The following is a 27,782-nucleotide window of genomic DNA, read 5'->3' as shown; positions in this document are numbered from 1 at the left end:
TATAACTAGTATTTCTATCATGTTCTACTACAAACCTCTCGATATTTAATTAAGTCCTCGTGTATATTCTAATTTTTAATTAATTTTATAATACAATGTATCTAGAACGTTCTATTACGAGCCCCTAAATCTTTTTTTACATACTCCTATAAATATTTTTCAGAGATTTTTCAACATTTTTATATTTTTTTATTGATGTCATTATCTATTCTAAGAATATATAATTTTTCTTATGTGTTTTAGGCTTTCCAAGAAGTGTTTATATTCCCCAGAGGTTTTACGACATTTTTATATTTTCTAGGCATTAACAACAACTTTGCCTCATGCATCTAAAATAATTAAATAATAATATATAAGATCCTTGCAAAATGTTAGGGTTCGTCGGAACTTAGGAGTTCGGAACTATTGGTTTAGTGCGACGTTTTGCCGGTTTAATTCCACCTTTAGTGTAAAAAAGACCTGAGTTAAAATCCAAATACGATATAGAGAAAATTACATGCAGGAAAACATGCATAAAGAGGAAGATCCTTAAAGAGTTAATCAACTCCTAAACTAGAATTGAAAACTGCTTGGTAACAGTAACTCAACACTTATTTTTTGGCTGTGAGAGCCAAATGAACAGTCAATCTAAAATTAAAAAATCTAAAATAAACATCATTTAGTAAGATTCATAGAAACGGCTAGATATATTATGTACTGAAGACATTCGCAATTTGATAGTAGATTAATTTTGCAGCATATAAATATTATCAAATAAATACCATCCAATTTCTCTCCAACTCTACTGGTAAAAAATCATCTTAATAACAATTTCAGAAAAGCAACCTTTTACATTTTTTTTTTCAATCTCAACATCACCGTAAAATCAGCCTAGTAAGATAATAAGCCGTCAAATAAGAGAGAGAGTCAGAGTTGACTGGTTAAGCAACCAACAACATAAGCAAAAGCAATTAATATGTTGCAAAGTTTCCGGTAGCCGTAACGTTGCGTCGCTCGAAAATTGTTATAAATAATTTATTAATTTATTGTACCGTTCCTGCTCCCGGCTTATGTAAAAGATGAGGAAGGAAGTACGATATAATATATGGCACTAACTTTTGCTTCTTGGTTTACTTATTCATTTTTTTCGTCTGATATAATTAGATCACCAGATGCTCTATATATTTATGCAAGCATTTAATATCAATAGAGTAAAATACTCTTTTATATATATAGATATATCTTTTACACATTTTTTTTATAATAATTATTTAAAAGAATAAGGAATTCAAGGTATTCTCTATGAGCCTCTAGATATTTTTTTACGCACTCCTATATATTTTTTTAAAATTGTTATTGTATTAAAATGTTTTAATTTTTTCTGTTTTTCATACTTCTGAATTATATGTAGTATTTCTACTAGAAACCCCCAGACATTTCGTGAAGTTTTCCTATAAATCTTAGATTTTAAAAATTTCAATACAATGTATCTTGAACGTTCTACTACGAGCCCCTATATATTTTTTGACGTACTCCTATATATTTTTTTAACATGGTAATTTTATTAAAAATACTGTACCTTTAATAGATCCACTGCTAGTATGCGGTTGTTGACTCTGATGTATCTGCGACTGCTGCAGCTCCAGCTTGGTCGCCACACTATTCCACATCTCGAACATTTTGACTTAATATTTACGACTAGTTCTGATGACGTAACACAGACCAGAGAAAAAACTACGACCTTTGCACTATCGGCGTCTTTGTCCGCATTCTTGTTTATCACTTTATGTATATATGTATAGATAGTTTAGCTCTTTACAGCGAGAGAATAACGGGAAAATTTCCGACCGAAAGTGGGACACTAAACCTATTAAATGACTTCCTCGAAAAATATATGATACGAACAACAACGAAAAATTACAAAATAGTTAACAAAAATACGTAATAAATTTAATGTACAGGTTTTTCTTTTGTTTGATAAGGAACACAGTTGAGGGTTTTATATAAAAAAAAAGGAAGTTTTTGTTTTAACCGAGTTCGAGTTTTTCGGTCATCGTTCGGTTCTGGGCTTGTTTTTGGCGCGTTTAAAGCAGTACGTAGTCCATGGGTTCATGCTCGATGGAGACGAGGATCTATGGTCTTTCGTTTGGCCATTAATGGTGGGTTATTTGAACCTAAATTTGAAAATATTTTCAGTTTTGTTATTTGTTTTTTTTTTGTACGTAAGGCCTTACTAATTCAGTTTCAGTTTCTAGAAGTTTTAAGATTGTATATAATTAACACGAAGCGAGCAAATACCGGCTGTAAAAGGCGCGCAGATATATTCTTAATTTAAGGAAATGTATCAACTATTAAACGAAAGAACGTTATATTTGTAAATTAAAAAAAAAAAAAGATAGAGTAGGAATTATAAACATTATATATGCAAATGATCTCAAAATAGTACAGGAACAGCAAGGGGTAAAGAGAAACATAAAAATGTGTATTAAAAACATTTAAAAAAGTTTTTCATGCAATTATTCTTTATGGGATATATAAATGATAAAACAGGCTTCATATGCATTTAGGTTATGCATAAATACGGTAAAACAATCTGTTAAAAAACTAAATTGAAAGTTGTCTTAAAATTTCTAAGCCTAAATAAGAAATAATTTATAATTTAAAATAATTCTTTGTGTATTGTACTCTTCTTCACTGGCTTTGTCTAGATATTTCTAAATATTTTGACAATATATCATTTTTATTTATTAGATTTTATATTATGAAATGTATTGCTCCTAGACAGAGAAAATATACTTCAAATATTGCATATGTGTCGCTTAAATAATAAAATGATATTCGTATCCATTTAAGTTATGCCAGATTATTTATCTTATTCATTCACGACAAATTGCCTTTTTTTGGGCATATACGAGTCAGCAAAAGCCTTTTTAATAATTTTAAAGATTTTTAATTAATCTTTAAGGCAAAGAAAGAGTAAACCTAATAAAAAAAGAATAAGAGAAGAAAACTAAGTTGCATATGAACAGAAAATGATTGACACCAAAAATTTTAAAAGGAAAAGCAAATTAGAAAAAAAATTAGTTTAAATGCTAAAATAATTGAAAGTTTCTTGCAAAAGTTAAACTAATTTCTTCTTTCCTTAAAAACCTTAAATTTATTTTCCAAAAAGTGAGTTTTTGACTTTTTATAAGGCAGTTAAAACTGTTTTTTTATGTTTTCCGATAGATTGGGTAATTTATTAGTAGTTAAGGCATTTCAAGTACTTTTTAAAAAAGTTATTTGTTCTTCCAGGCAGTTGAATTAGTTTATTATTTTTTTCTGTAAAACATGAAAAAACATGTAATTTTTCGTTAAAAAAAAACAAATTTTTGACATGGATTATTTAAATATTTAAACAGTATTGAAATAATTTTTAAAAATTATAGAATTTACAGAGAAATAAAATTTGTTCAAATATGGATCTTTTTAGTAGAAAATGATTGTTAAAACTATCTTAGTTTTTAGCGTTCTATTCTGATAATAGTTTATACTCAGAATGAAAAAAAAACATTTGAATGCAATTATTTCCCATTTTCCCAAACAAAATAGCGTTCGTGTCCATTAAAGTTATGCATAAATACCAAAAAAAATCTGTTATACCAGATTTATTTTAATTCAAAGTAACATTTCTTTTTTTGGTAATAATTTCATAATACAGGACCGTATACTTATCAGAAAATAAATTGTCATTTATTTATTCAGTGCAGTTTTGATCTTTATTAGTCCTTCAAAAAATAGCATACATATTAAAATAAGCAACATTGCTGATTACATTTTTACATACCTACATTAATATAAATTTTGACCTACAATAGATATATTGATGCTTGTTGCTTTTGACATTTTGTTTGAAAGCCTGACGAAATTCTAATAATGATCAAAACGTTGCTGAATAAGTAAAAATAATTTTAAAAAATTTCTTTGGTTGCCTGAAATAAATAAGAAATTACATTAAATATATTTCAGTTCAGGCCAAATATTTCAGAAAATATTTTGATACAATCTACCTAATTTCTAATAATTTCACAAAGAATAATTATAGACGACTTTATTCTTCGGTTTTCAAAATAAATCCTTTATCTGGGTAGTGTTTAATAGATATTTAAGAAACTTTTGTTGTATCATTTCAATACAGTTAATTCAAAAATAATCATATTATGAATACGATCTAACAAAGTCATATTTCAATTTCAACTTTTCCAGATCAAAGTACTTGGTTCTTCGAATTACCAGGCCCTCATAAACTTTGGTACCAATATGTTAAGTATATCTTACTGCGAATTTCCTGAAGAGGTATGTTAATAAATATTTTTAATTAAAGTAAAACATTTGCGTACATTGAGGATATAATAATTTTCTGCACACCAATTGACAACTTTAATTAATTTTTTTTAAAATATCACTTTCATTGCCAGTTTGATTAATCTTGAACAATAATTTAAAATCATCAGCAAACGACACATTAGAATGACTTATGCAGTTATGCAGCAATAAAAGATTGATGTACCAAGTTTTTGATTTGAACCCTTTACTTCAACAATATTTTGCTTTCTGTTAAGTATCACGTATTTTTGAATAAAAATGTCTGGAATTAAATTAATGTGATTTTAGAAGAATAAATCATTAATTAATAACTACATGAAAAATGTCTTTCCATTCCAGTTCGTTTAATTGTTTTTTCAAAGATACTTATGTAAGAAAACAAAACTACTGCCTGATTATTTTTTTAATCTAAATAAAAGAAAACAAAAATTTTCTGAATCGATTTTCCTATTTTTCTGATTAGTTTTAAGTAGTTCAAAGTAATTTCTTATTTAATTTAAAATTTTTGGAGCAATTGAGTCAGTTTAATGTAATTTTTAATTTTTTTCAAGACATCCGAAGCCATTTTTGGCTTTTTATTCTATGGAAGATCTAGAATTTACACAAAAAAATCGATCAATCTATTTCCATCTAAATATTTTGTCCTTAAATTAAATATGAGTACAGGACAATTCTGTATAGTCTGGATATATAATTGAAAAAAACTATTTGAAATGCTTACATTTTAAAAGTAGCCTTTTTTCACTATTTTACATAGAATACTTCTAGCTGCAGTTTAGTTCAATTTTTTGTCAAAAAATATCCTTAATTATCCAATAAAAAAATATTCTACTTAAATTTTAAAACAGCTTTTAGATCCATTTAAGTTATGCCTAAATATGAAAAAAATAAGTAAATAAATTTTTAATCTTTGGTATTGTTTTTTTATTTGCCTTGCGTTTGACAATAAAGCAATTTTATTTGTTTATTAAATTTCATAATATGAAATATATTGTTCCTACACAGAAAATTGCATTTAATAATAAAATAACATGCGTATCCATTTAAGTTATGCCACATTTTTATTAAGAAATATAAAATAAAAAATTTTATGATATTTTTGCAAAAAATAGCTTTTTATCTTTGCCTTTCTCAATAGTGGCACTAATTTCATTCCTCGTCAAAAAATATTATCCCCTTTATGCTTGGGCATGCCTTTATATCAGCACTTATGTCTATACGCCTTCAATCCATAAAAGCACCCAATTCCACCTACGACTATACAAGGCAAAATGATAAAAACGTTCACACCCAGCAGGAAAGATAAACCGCCTAGAAGGCACTTTCTAAACATAAGCACCCCCATTGGCACCATCCCCTTTAAAACCCTTAAAGCCGCGCTTGCAGTATTGATTTCCCTTCTTCTCTTCTGGCAGGCACGTTGGCGTAAAGTGCATCTCCACTACAACGCGAGAAAGTTTTCCGACGTCGAAATTTGTTCTTTTTTTGTTTTTACCCAATTGGGGGGATGCATTTCAGGTAAAACGCGTTTTTTATAGATCTTTTAATTGACTGGCAATTCCGAAAGAACGAGACAAAAAAAAAAAACGGGTTAACGCAACCCGTTTCGACCATAAAAATACGAAATTTGCGTTTTCATATTTTTATTGAAAATGTCGCTTTCCCTTTTTGCCCGCTGATGTTGTAACGCGCATAAAATTGCAAAACTAAAAATAGTGTATAAACTGTTTGTGGTTAATGAACTTCTCAAGGCAGCCTTCATAGCGTAATTCTCGTAAACAGAGAATAAAAAAAAAACGCGGTGTAAATGTGTGTCAACGGCGATAATTGCATTTGAAAAATTTTAAATTGACTATTTTGTATATAAACGAGATATTTTTTTTTACGAACTTGTTTTACGGATAATTTATCCACTTTTGCGGAATAGCTAATTTCGGGTTTGTAATTTAATTTGATTAGTTTTTGAGCAATTTTGTTTGTATTTGGTTACTTGGGGGTTATTACTTTATAGAGTTTGCGGTTGAAATATGCTTTTTATAAAAATATTTCATCTGGGTTATTTAAATAATAATATGGCAATCGTACCCATTTAAGTTATGCATAAATACGAGAAAAGTAAGTAATGTTTGCAAATAACTTTTTTATTACTAATAATAAAGGGCGTTTGCATTTATTTATATTATGTATAAATATGTGAAAAAGTGCTGAGATTTACTAATCTAAGATTAATTTAAATACAAAATAAAATTTAAAAATTCAAAATTAAAGAATTTCCCTTAAACTGAGAAATTTTGAATAAAAAAATGTCATTAATTGGAGTCAATTTAAAAAATATTGGAATTTTCAAGTAATTTCGGCGAGCACTGGTACCAAAAACCATTCAATATTGACTATTTTTCTTAATGTCAAAAAATCAATCGTAAGCTGTTTATAGCATTTTTTAAGGAAAAGCATAGATGTTCTTTTCCTTAAAAATAAAAATCCTTTATAATAGACTGTTATTTAACAATTTTTGTTATTGATATTAAATTGTTCATGGTCCAATTTTTGTTGATCGACTACAAAAAACCGTTGACGTTCTAACAATTAAAAAACGATTATTAATAATTTATTTATTTTTTCGTCTTAAACGTCTTATTACTATCATCTATTTTCTTTGTAATGTTAGAATGTCCATGTTTTTTTTAATGCAGGAATGTACAAAAAATACCATAATTCTTTTAGGAAACTATCAGAATCAAAAGAATTCCATGAAATTTTTTACCATTCTTGGAATTTTCATGAATTAGAAAATCTGTTAAATTTAAAAACTGTCAAAACAAATTTTTTAAATTTAATAGATTTAAAAATGTCAAAACAAAAGAATCCATGAATTTAATTAGTCAACTTAAGAATCCTCGGAATTTAAAGAGATCTTTTGGAAAACAGAATTTTGCAATTGCGAGTGTTTCAAATAGGAATTTCATAATATTTTAGGACACCATCGAAATTAAAGGAATTCTATGTCACTCTTTATGGCATTATTCGAACTTCTATGAATTTTAAGAAATTGCGTTAAATTTTAGGCACATCAAAAAATAAAAGAATTTCATTATTTGAAGCTAATTTTAAAATTCTTGGAATTTTCAGAGATTATTGCAAAAAAATCAAATTGTAGGAATTAAAAAAAAACTTCACAATATTTTACGATACCCTCAAATTTAAAGGAATTCCGTATTCTTTTAAGAAATTCCTAAAACATTTTTAGAATTAGAAAAAAAAAATTATAAATTTTACAAATAAGCTAAATTAGAAGCATTCCATGATATTGCAGCCAATTTATGAATTTATAAAAATATTATAATTTTTTTAGGAAACCATTAGAATTATAAAAGAATACCATGTCATTTGAAAAAAAATTAACATCCTTGGAATTTTTATGAATTCTTAAAAATTTCACTTAATTTAAAAACGTCGAAATAAAAAAAAAATCCATCTAAATTCCGTCAATTATTCCTCGGAATTTTTAGAATTGTAAGAGTTTTATTAGAAGTTTCATAATATTTTAGGAAATCATCAAAAATAAATGACTTTTATGTCGCTTTTTAAAACATCCTTGAAATTTTAAGAATTTCCATGAATTTACCGTAATTTTTTAAAATCTTTATGGATTTTTGGTGAGAGCTTTTTCGACTTGCAGAAATTTTATAAAAATATAATAAGAAATCGTAAAAATTAAAAGAATTCCATGTTATTTAAAAAAATCATCCTTTGATTTTTCATATATTTTCATAATTTTGTCAATTTCATTTTTGTAGGTTTTAAAATAAATTCTTACAATAAATGTTTCAATTTAAAGTACCAAAAAAATTAAGAAAGCTTTGAGTTTAATTTTACGAAATTTATTGCTTTTAGACGGAAGAAATGTATTTATTTAAATTCGATAAAAATTATAAAAATATTTAAAATATTAAATTTATGTTCCAAATATTACACATCAACTATCAAAATAATAAAAGTTCAAATTCAAAGATTCAAAGACATTTAGGTTATGCATTATCGAAGTAGATTTGTTAAAACAGAGTCATTTATATTTTTGCATAAATACGAGAAACAGTTATCCAAATTTGCTAATTTAAGATAAATTTAACTACAAAATAAAATCTCATTTTTTTAGGTTTGATAATTAATTTTTTGCTTGTCTTTAAGTTACTTAAAAAAGGGTACGTTTATTTACGTATAACAAGGGCATTTGTATAAAGTTTTGTTAAGTAGAATTATGAAAAAAGTAAGGAAACTTGTTAATTCTACATCTATTTAAATCTAAAATTAAATCTTGTACCTTGGGTCTAATATTCCGATATTTGCAGCTTTTAGAGGGAAGAAATGGATCGATTTAAATTTGATAAAAATAATTAATTTATTTGAGAGAAAAACAATTATAGACATACTTTAAAATATTTTATTTATGTTCCAAATATTACTCATAAACTATCTAAATAATAAAAATGCATTTGTAGCCATTTAGGTTATGCATAATTAAAGTAAATCTGTTAAAACAAAGCCATTTATAATGCTAAATAGTTTATATTGAATTGAATTTGGAGGACAGTAAGGCCTAAGCTAAAAGGCTGGCCTATTGGAGTATTGCCTAAATGTATTGTAAAAGGCGAAAAAAATATTTAAATAAAATTGAGCATAGATGTTCTTTTCCTTAAAAATAAAAATCCTTTATAATAGACTGTTATTTAACAATTTTTGTTATTGATATTAAATTGTTCATGGTCCAATTTTTGTTGATCGACTACAAAAAACCGTTGACGTTCTAACAATTAAAAAACGATTATTAATAATTTATTTATTTTTTCGTCTTAAACGTCTTATTACTATCATCTATTTTCTTTGTAATGTTAGAATGTCCATGTTTTTTTTAATGCAGGAATGTACAAAAAATACCATAATTCTTTTAGGAAACTATCAGAATCAAAAGAATTCCATGAAATTTTTTACCATTCTTGGAATTTTCATGAATTAGAAAATCTGTTAAATTTAAAAACTGTCAAAACAAATTTTTTAAATTTAATAGATTTAAAAATGTCAAAACAAAAGAATCCATGAATTTAATTAGTCAACTTAAGAATCCTCGGAATTTAAAGAGATCTTTTGGAAAACAGAATTTTGCAATTGCGAGTGTTTCAAATAGGAATTTCATAATATTTTAGGACACCATCGAAATTAAAGGAATTCTATGTCACTCTTTATGGCATTATTCGAACTTCTATGAATTTTAAGAAATTGCGTTAAATTTTAGGCACATCAAAAAATAAAAGAATTTCATTATTTGAAGCTAATTTTAAAATTCTTGGAATTTTCAGAGATTATTGCAAAAAAATCAAACTGTAGGAATTAAAAAAAAACTTCACAATATTTTACGATACCCTCAAATTTAAAGGAATTCCGTATTCTTTTAAGAAATTCCCAAAACATTTTTAGAATTTTAAAAAAACTTATTAAATTTTACAAATAAGCTAAATTAGAAGCATTTCATGATATTGCAGCCAATTTATGAATTTATAAAAGTATTATAATTTTTTTAGGAAACCATTAGAATTAAAAGAATACCATGTCATTTAAAAAAAAAAAAATCAACATCCTTGGAATTTTCATGAATTCTTAGAAATTCCACTAAATTTAAAAACGTCGAAATAAAAGAAAATCCATCTAAATTCCGTCAATTATTCCTCAAAATTTTTAGAACTGCAAGAGTTTTATTAGGAGAAGCTTCATAATATTTTAGGAAATCATTAAAAATAAATGACTTTTATGTCGCTTTTTAAAACATCCTTGAAATTTTAAGAATTTCCATGAATTTACCGTAATTTTTTAAAATCTTTATGGATTTTTGGTGAGAGCTTTTACGACTTAATAAGAAACCGTAAAAATTAAAAGAATTCCATGTTATTTAAAAAAATCATCCTTGGATTTTTCATACATTTTCATAATTTTGTCAATTTTAATTTTGTAGGTTTTAAAATAAATTCTTACAATAAATGCTTGAATTTAAAGGACCAAAAAATTAAGCAAACATTTCATTAGGATTATTTTAATATTAAATAGGCATTCGTATTAATTTTATTTAAGCATAACTATAAAAAAAGTAAGGCAATAAAATCCTTGCTTTGAGTTTAATCTTACAAAATCTATTGCTTTTAGACGGAAGAAATGTATTTATTTAAATTCGATAAAAATTATAAAAATATTTAAAATATTAAATTTATGTTCCAAATATTACACATCAACTATCAAAATAATAAAAGTACATTCAAAGTCATTTAGGTTATGCATTATCGAAGTAGATTTGTTAAAACAGGGTCATTTATATTTTTGCATAAATACGAGAAAAATTTATTAAAATTTGCTAATTTAAGATAAATTTAACTACAAAATAAAATCTCATTTTTTTAGGTTTTATAATTAATTTTTTGCTTGTCTTCAAGTTACTTAAAAAAAGGTACGTTTATTTACGTATAACGAGGGCATTTGTATAAAGTTTTGTTAAGCAGAATTATGAAAAAAGTAAGGAAATTTGTTAATTCTACTTCTATTTTAATCTGAAATTAAATCTTGTTCTTTGGGTCTAATATTCCGATATTTGTAGCTTTTAGAGAGAGGAAATGGATTTATTTAAATTTGATAAAAATAATTAATTTATATGAGAGAAAAACAATTATAGACATATTTTAAAATATTTTATTTATGTTCCAAATATTACTCATAAACTATCTAAATAATAAAAATGTATTCGTAGCCATTTAGGTTATGCATAATTAAAGTAAATCTGTTAAAACAAATCCATTTATAATGTTAAATAGTTTATATTGAATTGAATTTGGAGGACAGTAAGGCCTAAGCTAAAATGCCGCCCTATTGGAGTATTGCCTATAAATGTATAGTAAAAGGTAAAAAAAATATTTAAATAAAATTGAGAGAACTTAAATTATTTAAATAATAGAACTAAAAAAACTTAAATGTATTTAAATTATGCATAAATTCAGAAAAACTTAAGCAAATTCGTTCACAATAGGTCCATTCGCAACAATTTATATTTTTATTGCGTCTCTTGAAAGTTATTATGCAATTTACCGCTTCTAAATATAAAATTGCATACATTTAGACATTGAGCTGGTAAATAAATAGTGTTTGAAAAAAACACGATAATTTAAGAAAAAAATTATAAAAAACATATTTTACGGATTAACATAGATTATTTTAATTTTAACATGATATTTATACAAAATTAAATAATACATAAATAAAATAAATAGTATGCAAATCTGCAAATAATAAGAAATTTTGAGTCATTTATTGAGTTTCAAAGGGATTATATTTCAATTTATGGATATTATTAAAAATCATTTAAATTAAAATGCTAAAATTGACAGCCCGGTTTATTAAAGTTAAGTTTTATTTTATGTCTGGAGCTAATATTATGCAATTTCTGACTTTTAAAGACAAAAAAACAGCAGATATTACCACAAGAATCATTTGAATACCAAAACGACACTCTTACCCATTTAGGTTATGCATAAATACAGAAAAAAAAAGCAAACGCTGCTAACCAAAACCCCATTTTTAATTTAAAATAATGTCAGGTAAAACGTTTGCAATTTATAGCAATTTATTTTATGAATCTGGGTCATTTATATTTATCTCCACCTGTTACTCGGATTGTCTCGTATTGTGATTCGAACGTAAATATTATTTTTTTCAAATCGCGCATTTGAAATGCGTAAATGATGGAAATGGAAGGTGCGAATTGGGTCTTTCGATAATTTTTTATCGATATAATTGTTGCAATAGTAATTTATTACCACCATCGTATTAGCATATTGATGCTTTTATGAGAGTAAAAATATATTGGGAGATCTGTATGAATACGCAATAAGAGGCAGATATTATTATTTTAGCAAAAAAGAAGAAACTTTCCAAATAATCTTCTGCAAATCGTATTTCTCTACATAGTTTATGTGGTTTTGACAAACGAGGATATGACCTTTTCAAAATTCCCATGAGTCTGACCTACTCTAACATCCTCCAAACTTTCATTAAATCTCCATGCAATTAACTCTACTACTTAAGCAAAACTACTAAAATCCAATCCAATCTTCACAGATAATCCCGGTTTCTGCAACTAACGACAATAATAATAATAATAATATGATATTCGCCAACCTACCTCAACCTGTTTCGACGTAATCCCTGCTTCCGTATTGGGTTGTATATTCGCAAGTTTTGTACTATGCTCGTTTACCGGGAAACACACACTGTTCTGTTATTGTGTCACGTGACAGTCGGTGTCGTATTGATATAATGTAAATACGATGCAAATACGACTGGGCGGAACAAGTTACATAATCGTCGCAACTCGAGAATGAAAGTTTTGATGTCTGTATCGAGTTGCTCTCTTATGGGATTGGTATAATGTTTTGCTTAAGGAATTACTTTTGCAAGTAGAAATTTACGCTAAAAGTGTTTTAACGGGTAATAAAGCAAAGCAGCTACAGCAATCTAAGGTCAGGAAGTTTAAAAGTGCAGAAAAAGTGCTAATAATTTACGTGGAGTACAAGTTTTGGTTTTTAAATATCTGCTTGTTAAATAAAATTAATTTCCTACTATTTTTTTTTTCCTTATAATACTGTTTAAAAGGTAGTAATACTATTACCTTTAAATTCAGTTTACTTATGATTTATGAGCTTAATAACACTAATATACCTAAAAACTAACCGTAATTTAAAGTTTATTGTTATTATAAAGAAATTCTGTTATTTAGGATAAATTTTAAAGCACTTATAACTCTATAGTAAGTTTTAGTTTACTCAGAATAAACATAAGCAAAAAATTACATGATACTGTAATAACTTTGGTTCTACTTGCTGATTTTAGGAAAAAACTGTTTTTTGAAAAGTTTTAATAGAGGCCCATTTGCATAATTTGGGTTTTTCCTATTTTTTTTAAATTTACAGACATTAAAGTTCTTAATGAACAGGTGATCTGAGAAAGCATTTTTTCAGATCAACCCCCGGGAAGTTGCTTTTTTTGCACCGTGAACTTTTCAATATTTTGCTTAATACCTTGGGGTACTAAAACGGCTCTGGCACATAAACGATTTAATGTATGATATTACGGATTAATGATGTGTTTTCTACGTGAATCTAGCTTTCTTATTTATATAAACTTTTTAAACTCCACGAGACAAACAGACCTGAACTAGAATTTTTACTTTAAAACAAAAAGACAAATTTGCAGAAATCATTTTTTTTCTTATACAAAGACCACTACTATTGATTTATTTTCATAAATTGAAAGCCTGATATTTTAGCTTTAAATTGCGGTATTACTCATGATGCTCGGTGATATACAGGATGCACCGCGTATAAAAGTATGAGCCCCTTTTTCTTTTTCGATTTTTTCTTCATAACTCTTTATTGACGACACCTAGAGTTTCATACTTTTTAAAAACCATTTTTTTCCTCAGACACCTGAAATTTATCTGGCTTTAATTTCAAAACACTTTATTAAATGGGAATATAGATTTGGGCCTCATTATTAACCTAAAAAGTATGGTATGAAAGGATAGAACGCTAATCTATAGGTATGGATTCAAAATGAAGATAATATTCTTTTAAAGTATATGGTACCTTAATAATGTAAAAAAAAGGAAAAAGAATAAAAAAAGCGATAAGAATCCATTTATCCAATATATCCAAGACTGTTATTGAATCTATCAAAAACTGTAAAATCTCAACCTTCATATTAGAAAGACTTGTATATTAAAAATATGGATGATTTAAAAAAAAAACAAGGAAAAAAGAACAAAAAAAAAAGAAACAGATGAAACATAATGAAAAAGGAAATATTTTTTATATTTTTTTGAAATGAAGCAAAAACTTTTATTATTAATTCTGTCCAAATTCTTTTTGTTATCTGCTTATTTCTTATATAATCTGCAACATCAACTTACAAAAATATGATAATTCAGGGTAAAATTAAAAAAAAGAGATACAAGAACTATAGGGATACTGTAAAATATGATAAAAAGAAGACAAGAAGAAGAAAAAAGCTGTTAATGTTTGTTAAAAGTTGTTCATGCTGTTTTTACCTATTTTTAAAATATAGATGATTGGCTAATTTCTTTGCTATTTAATGTCAAGTGAAAAATGGAAATTAAATAAAAAGGCGGACAGAAGGAAAAAAAAGATTCTTTTTTATTAATTGTTAATCATGTTTTTGCTTAGAATGTATTTTTTTTTATTTTAAATATATTGTTTTTTTAAGCAAATAAAATTTAATCCTAATAAAAATAACAAAAAAAAGCGTTTAAACACTTTTTAATATGACAATAAATTATTAGATAATTCATAAATAAAATTTATATATTTTAAGATGAAATGTAATAATTATTAAAAAAAAACATAAAAAAAAAAGGAGGAGGAAAGAAAAATTAACAATTTGCAGCAGTTTTTTAATGAATATATAATAGCTTAAAACATAAAGAAGGTTAATGTTATAATTCAATAATAATGTAAATTATCAATATTTAAATTTAAATAAAATTAAAAAATAAACACATAAAAAATTATGTTTAAACAATTAAAAAAACGGCTATAGGTAAATTCAAATTAAAATTATAAGTGAGTCCATGCAGAAAAAAACAAATAAATTAAAAAATGCACACAGAAGAAAAAAGAAAAAAAAAACAGATTTTTTTAAATTAATATTGAAAGACGTCTTTGCTTATCTTGGGTTTTTTTTTTTAATAATTAATAAATTGTAACATTTAATAAATAAAATCTAAATATTTGAACAATGAGTTTGTTAATGAGTTCATATAGAGAAAGACAAAGAAAAAAAAACAGACAGAAGAAGAGGAAAAAAACAAACATTTTGCTTCATCTGCTGAAAGTAAAATGAGATACTGACTAAAAATATAAGGCACAAAATACTAAAATCCAGAATATTAAAGGAACAACTTTTTAATATTAGTCAATAAAACAAGCACGAAAATTAGTAAACAGTATTGCAAGTTATAATCAGAAACCAAAATTAATGTAAAGAACAAAAGAAGTATGTCTAAAGAAAGACAATTGAAAAATATTTATATATCTTATACTTAGAAAAATTATGATGCAAAACAAAAGATACTGTAATGCAAGTAACGAAATAATACTTAAAATAATATTAGTTTATGTTAATTTATTCTTATTAATTGCTGCACTTATTTAAAAAAGCTCTTTGATAAAATAATGAAATTGTAAAAAACTGATCAAAAAACATAAAAAGTTTAAAACTTTAATATTCATGACTAATCCTTAACATTATAAAATACAAACCAGTAATATACAGCTATACAGACCTACTTAATAGCAACAGTCCGCTATAAACGAATACTCGTTTAATAATAGTTTTTATTCGTCAAAATGATAGAATTTAAACGGTCGACCGTGTACATAGAGACCCTCCTAAAGCCTTGAAAGTGCAAAAAGTGCAAAATTCCGAAACGCGCTTTGAAACCTATTCGCGTATTTTATTTCACAAATCCCTAACGTGGATAATTAAAATGTTCACCGCGGGCGGTAAATCAATCGAGGAATTTGCAAATGGAGATTTTAATTGAACTGTGGTGGCACATTGTGACTGTGCATTAAGATTAGTTCGATTCTTATAGATTAAATTAGAACTTAAAGGAAATTAAAGTTCTTGTAGGTTCTAGCTCTCGGTGTCCACTTTAAGATAATTTTCTGTAATAACAAAACTCTTAAGCAAGTTTTGCTGTACGCTAGCAATTACGTGGCATCGGAAACCATTTTTTCCAATAAAGTTTATTATGCATTTAATCATAATTTTGCAACGAATAATGCCATTAAATAAAACGGTGTCATTACACTTGTACCAGCCAATTTAATAGGATAATGAGCTGAATCTATAAAATTTTATTAGTAATCAAATTTTGCCGTTTTATATAATGGAATTAAAAGAGGTGCCTAGGAAATTATGTTTTTTTATGCATAACTTAAATGGGTACGAATACACGTTTTCATTAGAAATGAGTTGTTGAGTTACAACCTTGGATCAACTTTATGTATTTTTTTCAGTCTTAGTAAATGTATTTAAAAGATTACAAAAATCCAATTATGAAGTAAGATATCTAGACAATATTTAATTAGTTTAAGGTCTTACGTATTAATTAAATTTATATTAAATTATTTAGTTTTATTGAAGTTACTTATATTCAGCGGCTTACCTATAGATATGTAATTATTATAAGACTTTTTAGAAATGGGAAATTTATAATGTTAAACGTGAGTTTAGGGGTGGATTTAGCTTTTGTCTCTACAGCTAACGTAAGAAAATCAACATTCGATCCCAGCCTAAATACAACCAAAAAAGTTGATCCCTATCCAATCTAATACAAAAAAACTGTATCCAAATTCCAGGACATAAAATTAAATTGATCTTGTTGGTGAGTTTTGATTGTCTTTTTGTCTAAATCCAACCCGATAAAAGCAAATATTTTAGAAGAAGTTAAAAAAAAATTGGGGTCTAGCCTGCATTTTTTCAAATTATATTTTAGTCTTTTAAAGCCTATTGCAAGCCACACAAAAACAAAAAAGAAAACCAAGAAAACTTTAAAATCATTAGGTCAAGAAAAATCCAAAGAGAAAACTTGCTGGCTACATTTGAGTATAAATTCAGTTTTCTTTAACTTACAAAGGATTTCTTGGTTTCTTAATTTTAACTTAATTTTTTTAGTTTTCTGAAAAAAATTTTAGTCCAAACATGTCAATGCTAAAACATTTCTTGGAGGTTTCTTGGTTCAGTCAAAAATTTAGCATTTTAGACCAAATTACAACAATAGAAGAAATCACAAATAAAGATAACGAAGAACAACCCATCCAAGGCCAAAGACTTTTATTTGTTTCCATTTTTTTTTCTGTTTTCTAACATTTAATTCAATTTATTGGATGGATTCTAGAGAAAAAATTCTTTCGCAAATCAATGTACAAAGTCTTAAATAACAATTTACTATCAAAATTACAAAAGTCCCCTTAGCACATAAGCAAAGAAAATGTCAAAAAAAACTGTAACTGTTAAAGACTTTTTGGGGTTTTCTTGGCTAAAAATAATTTAAAGTAAAGTAAAAGCGTAGGTCAAGAAACCTAGAAAAACCCATAATTATTAGTTTTCATGTTGGGCGCCAAATATGTATAACTTTTAAAATAACTGAATTGTAGTAATCTTTAAAAAAAATCTATCTACAATATTACCCTAATTAACGTTTATACTTGTGACCGTACGTATGTGAAACCTAAATAAGTACCTCGTTAAAAATGTTTCAACGGTACTCTAACAACTTCGAAGTCATACAGAACAGAATAAAACTGAATTAGTAACGGCACTTACGCGAATACGTCTTGTTTACTAAGTACGTCTTAAGTGTGTCAAATAAACTCATGACTTGTGTGTCACACGTTTAAAAATACCGGGTGCTATAATAATTTTAATAATTTAGCGGGTTTTTGGCTCGGTTTGGACACAGTTGAAATATTTGTGTGTTGATTGGATTAAAAAGTAAAAAAAAAAGGTTTTTTTTTGGTGAATTATTGAGTAAAAAAAGACGTTTTTAGTGCAACCTAAGAATTTGGGTCTAGACTGTGAATAATTAACCAATTTAATGAGCTTTTGTGTTTACGTTTTTTTATCTTTTGAATGTTGTATTTCATAAATAAATATTTTATATGTGATTTTCAAAAAAAAAAGTATGTCAGGTTTTTCATAATTTCAGCATATTTAAAGTATCTATGGTAATGAAGGAACAGTTTTAAAAAGTAAAAAAATGGATTTTTGCTCACAATGGGTCAAAAACTAAGACTTTTTATCAGTAATTCTGCGAATATCAGGATATTTAAAAAAAAAAGTTTCTGTAAAATATTATACATATGTTAAAATTTTATAAGAGTAATTATTTTTTAAATATCTGGAACAATTAATTCCTATTCTAAGTTTAGAAGAATAATTGACATTTATTGGAATTTTGAAATTGATAAAGTCATATCTATTATCTAATTATATTAGCATCTGCGCTGTGAATATACAGATGTTTATAATATGTTTTTTATAAACAGTTATATATGTAAAATAAAAAGCTTATAAGTTATTTAAATTAAAATATTAAATGGACAAATATTTCATAGAAATAAAAGATATAAATTCTTAGAAATAGAAAAAAATAATTTTGAAAATTTCCATTTTTTGTCTCTATTTATTGTTAAATTTATCCTGGATCTAAAAGAAATTTTTATAAATTCCTAACTATACATATGAGCTTAAATGATTTAAAAATTATATAAGCAATTTAAACACTAAGGAAAAAATCAAATTTATAAACAGTTAAATATTTATTCTAAATTTTAAAAAGAACGTTAGGTAAATAATATTAAAAAAAACTGAAATAAATAGAATTATCTTGAAAAAAGAAATATGTTAATTGTCGTTTTTAAATTTTTTTTAATTAAAATTTTGCTTATTAAAAAAAATGTATATTTTGGCAAAACTTTTACTAAATCTTTGGACGAATATTTACGTGGGATAAAAAATAAAAATTAATTTATAAAAATGTTAAATTATCAAAAAAATTACATAAAGTAAACCAAATTAACACGAGTTAGAGACTTTAAATATATTTTTTTTAAATAATGGAAATACATCAAATTTTTGTTTAACCTTTTAGGGATAAATCTGTGTCTTCTACGTTCAATTGGGAATTGTTTTAGTAATTTTTTAGAGTTGTGGTGCATTTTAATAAATTGAGATATCTCTTTATGACTTAAAAGTTTCTTTTTGAAGTAATTGCTAATTTAAAAAAAAACGTTTATTGGTGCCAAACGTAGGGTGAAAAGAATTTAATTTTTAGAAGTAAATGCTTTATTGACGAATTTCTTAATTCTCCAATATGAATTTTTAATTTGTATAGCAATTTTAATTATATTGTGTAGTGTGAGTACAAAATTGTGAGTAAAGGTTTCAATAGACGATAAAGTAATATGGAAATCGTAATCAATAATTAAATGGTTTTTCAATATTAGAATAAACATCTTTTATATGTAAATATTTTGGCAAGGATAAATGCTTTAAAAAAAAAGAAACATTATTTTTAAGTTAAGTTTAGAAGAATTGTTCACATTTATTGGAATTTATAAAATTATATTGAGATACTTAAAACAGCATATACACTTATAACAATATATACTTTTTTTGAGAAATCGTTTAAAAACTGATTTTTGAAAAATAAAAGAGGTAGAAAGAAAGAAACAACATAAAAAAAGGATAAAACAATGACTTGCGCTAAAAGTTCAATCAGTTAATCTCTTAGAAATAGATGTATTTAGATAAACGAAATTTATAAGAAAAGTAACAATAAAACCCTAATTAATTTATTGTGCAGTCATAATATTTATAAAAAGCGTTAAAAAAATTATAATTATAAATCATGCTTATCAAAAAAATTATAATTGTAGTAAAATTGTTACTGAATCTTTGAACAAATATTTGCGTGAAATAAAAAATAATTATTAAATTGCTAAAACGTTAATTTATTTAAAAAAATATATAAAATTATCAAGGCAAATAGACCTTACATTAATTTTTTTTAAATTTATAAAAATAATTTAAAAAATTACTTTAAAATAATGCCTAATTAAAAAAAAACTGTTTGTTTATTGGTACCCAATGTGAGGTGATAAAAATAAGCTTTTACTCAAATTAAGAAAATATTTAAATTTGGAATAAATTTTTATACAAATTTTAATTATATCGTACCGTGTAAGTCCAAAATTGTGAGAAAAGACTTATATGCGTTATAATTTTAACAAGGATAAATGATTTTAAAAAAATATATGATTAATTAATTTTACTGGTAAGTTTAGAAGAATTATTTATCGGAATTTAGAAATTAATAAAATTATATAAAGATATTTAATTTAAAATTACGCAGCAGAAATTTAATAAAATTTGAATCTTGTTTGGGAGTAAATAGTTTTTTCCACTTTATTTATAGTTCTCATCAATTTTTTTGGAGGTAAATAAAAATATAAAAGAAAAGCAAATTACTTTGAAATGTATTATTTTTTAAAATATTATATATAGATATATATATGTAAAAATATAATATAACAATAATAAATAATAATGTTTAATATAATCGTAATTAAAGTGAGTAAATATTTTAAAATCTCTACTAATTAATAAGTATGGTATACAGATATATTTAAAAACAAGCAAATGATTTAGAAAAAAATATGTGGACAAGAAATAATTTTTACAATAAATAAAATAAGGTATATTTGTTAATAACAAACTCTTACCTTTTAAAAATAAGACTTACGTTCAGTTACGTTTAGTAAGTTAATTTAAAAAACTCATGTTGGGCGCCAAAAATGCAAAAAAAAATTTTCGTTGAAAATTCCTATAGAATTTAACATAAAATAATTAAAAAGGTAATATATTAAACGTCCAAAAGTAGAAAAAACAATCAAAATAGACATTCCAAAAGCCCAAAATCGCAGTTCAAAAATTAAAAAATAATTTTTTTAACTCAACTGTGTACTCATATTAGATTAAACTTATTATAGCACTCTCGGTAATTTGGCAAAAAATCCAACTAGATCCACAAACCTTTCAAAATCATAATCACAAAAGTTAATCCTCAATAGTCAGTCACAAACCCACTTGCTGAAGTCACAGTATCACGACCATATCACATACCACAACGCATTTAATCGTAAACCTCCTATAGTACTCCATCATAATAAAATCCCGGTTGAAAGGACCATACAAACCGATTATTACTTATAACTGAAAAATGCTCGGGAAGCGTATGGAGCGCGTTCGTTGAACCTCCGAAAACGCGAGCGAGGGTTTTAACAAACGCCACAAAAGCTGCCACGGAGTCTTGCGGATAACTGATCGTGTCGGCCCGTCTTGCGAACCACCATTTTGCCTCTTTACTCTTTAGACACACCACACACACACACACACAGCTGGTGGATAGAAAGTGGGCACGAGCGCATGTCCGCAAGAAGATTTTGTGTATATTTTTGTGTGTTGTTATGTCGCACTTGTCTCCGTTTGTTTTTCTTTTTCACAATTGCAATGATTTGGGAGCCTAATGGGAGATTTTCCATTAATTTCCAGATTTCAGGAAAGTTATATTCATTGAAACGAGATAGGTATTGGATTTTTAATAATAGAAACCAAACAGCACACATCCTCTAATGGATGTCCAGTATTGGTCCAAACTAAGTCGAAATGTCCATGAATTTTAATAATTTTAGGCAATCCATATTTATTCTATATAAATATTTATTGTGCCTATATTCAGACAGTAGACATCCTCCAATGGACGTCATGTTTTGGTCCAAACTCTGTTGAAATGTCTATGGATTAATTATAGACATTCTACGGATCATAATTTTGTACAAGCCAATGGGACTTTAAATATTGTTTGTCCAATGAAGTTTCACTGGCCTTCAAAAAAATATTTTGAATAGTATAACAAGTTTTACAAGTCCATATTTTTATAGATCATTTACTGGTCGAAAAATGCTTTTTTTTAAACGTCAACAGTATAAAATCATTACAAACTACTCAAATTATTTCACAGAATACATAAGCTTTCACAAGGGTAAAAATCAAAAAACCAAAAATTAAATATTTCTTACTCGTTAAAGGACGACTCTACTAGAACGAACATAGAGGAAAACCGAAGACCATCGTTTATTTCCCTTTCAATTTTGAGTTTCTCCAAATAGGTCAATTCTCTATGATTGTTGTTTTTACATTTATAAATAATTGACTATTATCTGAAATATATTTCGGTAAAATTACCACTTAATCTTTAAACATATATTTACGTGGGATAAAAAATCATTATTAATTTCCAAAAATGTTAATTAAAAAAAATCACACGAAATTAAGATGAATTATAGACCTTAAATATATTTTAGAAAAATAAGAGAAACAAATTTAGAAATATATTAAATTTTAGTTTAAGCTTTTAGAGATGAATCGGGGGCTTCTACGTTCAATTGGAAATTATTTCAGTTAATAGACTTCTATATTGATTTTTAAAAAATATACAAAAAAGTAAAATTACAATTAATTTACGAAATTTTATTAAGGAAAATTAGGCTCCTAATTTTTTAGACTTTCGGTGCATTTTAATAAATTAAATTTTCTTTTATGACTCAAAAGTTTCTTTTCAAAATAATTGCTAATTTAAAAAAAAAAATGTTTATTGGTGGTGGGGTGAAAAAAATTGAATTTTTAGAAATAAATGCTTTAATAGAAATTCTTCATACTCCGTTACGAATTTACAATTTGTATAGCAATTTGAATTGTTTTATACACTGTAGGTTCGAAATTATGAGCTAAGGTTTGAATAGACGATGAAATCATAGGTAAATAGTAATAATGAATAAAACCTTTTTATATAATAAAATAAAGTTTTTGTTAAACATTTTTTATATGTAAAAATGTTGGCAAGGGTAAATGCTTTTAAAAAAATAGGAGAAACATTATTTTTAATTTAAGTGTAGAAGCATTATTTACATTTATTGGAATTTAGCAATTTATACAATTATATTCAGATACTTAGCTTAAAATAGCAAGCAATTATTATTATAAAAATTTTAACTGAAAATAAACAGCGTTTTCAATATATGTATAATTTTGTCTATTTATTTTGGACCTTTTTTGAAAAATCTTATATCCTATAGGAAAAATAATATAAAAAGATTTAAAAAAACAATACAAAAAAAATAAAAAAAATAGTTACTAAAATTTAAATTAAAATAAATATTAAATAAGCAAATATTTCATAAAACTATAAGAAACAATTCTTAAAAATCAGGAAAATAATTTTGAATCATCAGGGCTATGATTCTACCAAAATTAACAATAGTTTAAAATTATTACATTTAAGAAAAATTAATAAAATTGAAATTCGAGCTTATTTCTTTTCAGAATACATAAGTTCCCACAAGTGTAAAAGTGACAAAACTAAACAAAATTAAAAATTGCTTATCCGTTAAAAAACGACTCTACTAGAACGAACGTTAAGGAACAACGAAGAGCATCATTCAACAAATGGCCCTTTTATTTTATACAACTTATACACTTTGCCCAAAAAATAGAATTTCGTTTTACTTCTCTTTCAATTTGAAGCTCTTCCAGATAGGTCAATTCCCGATGATTGTTGTTTTTAAAATTATAAATAATTTAAATATTATCTGCAATACAAAAACTATGCCCACTAAGCTGTGTATATAAACAAAAAAATTTGTTTTCTGTTTCAAGTTTATAGGTGAATGTACAGTCAGGGTACCTAAGGCGGTAAACTCCACTAAGATCGGTATGGGGAATATTGACTAAATGAATGCCAAATATATTATAAGATTTAAAAGAAATTTTGATGTTTGCTATATAGTCAGTTATATCTTGGAAATTTGGAAAGAAATACGATCTATAAAAGAGAGAGAAACGTAAGTGTTATTTATTAAATTATTGTTTAAAGAGTTTTTATTTATTTCAGGGTATGTAAGTAGAACTTTACTTTTAGACTTATATTTTAAGACTATGTTGCCAACAACCTTTGCATTAGGTTGGATTAGTAATTATTAACTGCTAGTTGTTTGATAGTGTTGATTCATTTATTTCTGGTGATATTTTGTAGGAGTAAATATAACTCGAACTAGATGGAATAATGTGATCAACCTGAATCGATTTTCGATAAATTTTAAATTCTAAAGCACTAGTTTCAGTTTTTGAAGTATTTAAGTCAGGAAAATTATTGCAATTATTTGCTTCTATTTCGATAGTGAATTTAATGTTAAAATGATCTAAAATAATAATTGAAAGCGAATTTTCAATATTAATTAAGGCTTTACGTATCAGACCCATTTTCTAACTTTATTGTCAGCTAGTAGAGGTACCCGTCTCTATAATCGAGGATTCAAGACGATTTAGAAAAAGGTCAGCTAATAACGGAGAAAGGATGTTGCCCATTGATAGGCCCGTTGTTTAAGAACAAACTTAATTGGTGAAATGTTGAAAAGCGCCAAAATTGATAAATTGTAACTATTTTTACCTGTGTCTATATGTGAGAGTAACTGTGACACTAGGTCCATTGTTTCTTGCCGAGGAACTGATGAAGATAAGTTTCTAATAGCGAATGAAACTAATAGGTCGTTTTTGGAAATTATCGTTTTAGCGTCTCATTTAACTCTTTTGAATTTTTGATAATGTATAGTGGATTTGTCAAAAATTCCAATAGTATACTATTTATGAAATTCATTTGATTTAAAAAAAAATTACTTTACTACTATAGTTCTTCTGATTTAATATTTCTGTGCAATTACCCTTGTCTGCTATAAAGATTACTAGTTTACTATTGTTTATTTTCTTTTTTAAATTAGATTAGACCTTGTTAGAATACTAACACCTTCCGATTTCAGAGTTGACTTGGTATTCAAATCATCAGTAATTCTATCAATAATCGAGTATATTTTAAAAGAAAAATTACCTAATGAGTGAACTTTTTATATTTTAATTAATTATTTATTTATTGTATTTTTGAGAGAGTAGAATTTCTTAAAAACATACCCACTATTAAGTTAAATGAACACTTCTAATTTATGGCCTTTTTTGCACCGAAATTCCATGTATGATAGGAGTTCCAAAGTATGACAGGGGTGAATCAAAGGCATTTTTATGGTAATTTATTTACATGCATACGAATACTTACTTTGCCAAGTAATAATACAATGGAATTGACAAAAATCATTTTGTTGTCCTATATCTTTATCTCAGTCTTAGCCATTATAGAAAGTGGTAATGAATGTTTTTTGTTGCTAGTGTTAAAATTATTCAAGAAAATTGAAAAATTTGCAAGATTCCAAACCAGTTCGTTCAAGCCTTTTATAAGAGTCGGTATTTATGAAATCTAATCCTTTAAAGACAGTTTTCTTTTCTTAACTATTAAAATGTAATTTTTCTATCAAGAGTTTTTCAAGATTTTTTTAACTTGTCTTATTTTTTCTTACCTTGGCCACGTTAAATAATCAAAGTAAATGGATCTTTAAATTCCTCCTAATAACAGATTCTAAACTACGTAACTCGGAAAAGCAACAAAAATCAATCAAACTTCAAGTTTGCCCAGTAAAACAGACACACCTTCTTTTAAATTCCCTTATTGCATACGGCCATTTATAGATATTAAAGTAATTTATCTGATAAGCATCTGCGTTTATGCCTAATAGGACAATCCGATTGGCACATAACTTTTCAAACTTATATTCGCCTCTCGATCAACATTTAAATAAGTAACTATAACCGTTCATCGTGCTTTCTAATAACGTAAGCGAGTGGGTGTTTGTAAAAATTGGTATTTTAGATAAGTGATGCGTAAGAAATGAGGTAGTGGCATCGAAATGAGCAAAAACCAGTGATTTTCTCACATATTTTTTATGTGTTTTTATAAAACATTTATTTGGGATTAATAAACAGCTAATAATCACTAGGAGCCAGTTCTGGAAAATTTATTTTGAAGCAGTTAGAAGTGTAATTTGTTTATTTTAATATGGGTTTTATGGATTTCTCATAAAAGTGCAATTTTTTAGTGACCTTGCTTTCTTCTTTCTTATGTTACCATTTCATGCGTTTATTTTTCCTTCTGGATCATCTAAGAACAGTAGTAGTAGTAGGAACAGTTCTCTTATGCAGTTTGTGCAATTTTTTTTTTAAATTGAAGTTTTTCTCACATTATTTATATCAAAAAAATCTTTATTGCTTTTTTCGCAACTTTTATGTCTATGAGGCTTTTGAAATATTTTTTGATTATATTCCAGGCATATTCATATTTTCACAGTTTCAAAAATTTTTTCTTAGTTTTGTACTTCTTAAGCGGGTTTGTAATTTTCACGACTTGATGCTTGTAAAAAAAAATTTGACCTTATTTGAACCCTGTTTTTAAGACCTAGCCACTAATTTTGTGTCATAGTGTCATTGGATCTAGAAGCTCAAGAGTATTGAAAAAAAATTGAGAATTTGAGGATCGTGCCAGCTTTACCCGATTTTTCTTTTTTTTGGTTAAAAATCCGCTTCATAATAGTCAATATCTCATGAGTTACCAAATGTTCACATTTCCAGAGAATAGAAAATCCATCAGAATTTTGAAGAAGCAAAGTATATTTTTCATAAGCATATTCCAGAATTGAGCATTAATTTTTTTTTTATCTGACATCTGTCTCAAAATTGTTAATATTTCAGGACCTAGAAGCGGTACAAGTTTCAGTTTTCCCATAACAGTAGACTTGCTCTATCTTGTATCATTGTGTACATTAGTGCCTTGATGCAAAGGTCGACAAATCTATGACAGATTTATATATTTAGATTTTTGAAACATTAAGGATAAGGTATAAAGATTACGGATAATAACTTCCTTTTTCACTTGAATTCAGTGAATCCATCAAGGGGTTATTTTAAAATTCTCATGTATCCAATCATCAAAGGCCTTGTTTGGATTAAATATAAATTATTTCAAAATTGTAAAAATATGCCAGGGTTTCGTGTGACTCTTACTAATTAAGATTCAAATTACATCAGACCTTCTTCTTAGTAGTTTGATGAGCTGACTTGGAAACTGTAGCTTCATATCTATTGAGTTGGAACCAGGGAGAGTTTACCAGAACAATAAGATGTGTACCCAGGTTTTATTTTTTAGGATACCATAGCATAAATATTTAGTGTACTCGCCCATCCATGTATCTCAATGTATGTATTTCCTACTTAGTGTCCTACTGAGTTCGCTATGGTTAGAACCTGGCAATTCCTAACTCTAACCGATTTTCTCTAAATAGTCAATTTTACAATATTATCAGCAATATCTAAAGCTGGTTTTGGATCCATATAATCATTATTGACTACTGTTTACTTACACTTCATTATCTTCAAATCCATTGTAGCCTGTGACAACATTATAGAATTTTGTTACCGCTCTTAATTACTTTATTTACAAAATCAGTGTATACTGCGCAAGGTATTGATATATTAGTGTTGTGCCTAGTTTTGACCAAAGATTAGCAGCATCGACTCCTCTGTCAGTCCTGGAATTGTTAGTAAATTAGATAAAATAAGGTGCTTTCAGTTTTTATTTAATATGATGTTGATGTCAGTCCTAGAAAAGAGACTACTTAAATGATACGCCTGAGTATATGGTGAATTATACATCCTTTTATGTGGTGCTTAGAGTCTCAGTTTGTATATGCGATTCGAAAATAAATTTTCAGGTAAAAATGAGTGAGTTCTGCAAAAGTAGACCTCAGGAGGATCTGATAAATTGAAGA

General features: G+C 26.2%; 1 protein-coding gene across 5 annotated transcripts in view; it reads right to left on the bottom strand.

Annotated features, from left to right (window-relative positions):
• Window positions 1-27,782, bottom strand: part of LOC126742916 (probable nuclear hormone receptor HR3) — a 221,565-nt gene that overhangs the window by 91,779 nt on the left and 102,004 nt on the right. The window contains exons 1-2 of one of the 5 annotated variants that reach the window (XM_050449784.1): window positions 21,055-21,356; window positions 1,559-2,153 (exon numbers count right to left, since the gene is read on the bottom strand). The exons of 3 other annotated variants lie outside the window; for them this stretch is intronic. In XM_050449784.1, the coding sequence (XP_050305741.1) occupies window positions 1,559-1,658 (100 nt within the window). In that variant the 5' untranslated portion in view covers window positions 1,659-2,153; window positions 21,055-21,356. Of the gene's footprint in view, window positions 1-1,558; window positions 2,154-21,054; window positions 21,357-27,782 lie in introns of those variants that run through there. One more of the 5 variants, XM_050449785.1, reaches the window with a different exon arrangement.

The sequence above is a fragment of the Anthonomus grandis genome, chromosome 12 (assembly GCF_022605725.1).
Source record: "Anthonomus grandis grandis chromosome 12, icAntGran1.3, whole genome shotgun sequence".
NCBI lineage: Eukaryota > Metazoa > Arthropoda > Insecta > Coleoptera > Curculionidae > Anthonomus > Anthonomus grandis.
This window is presented reverse-complemented; position numbering and strand designations above follow the sequence as displayed.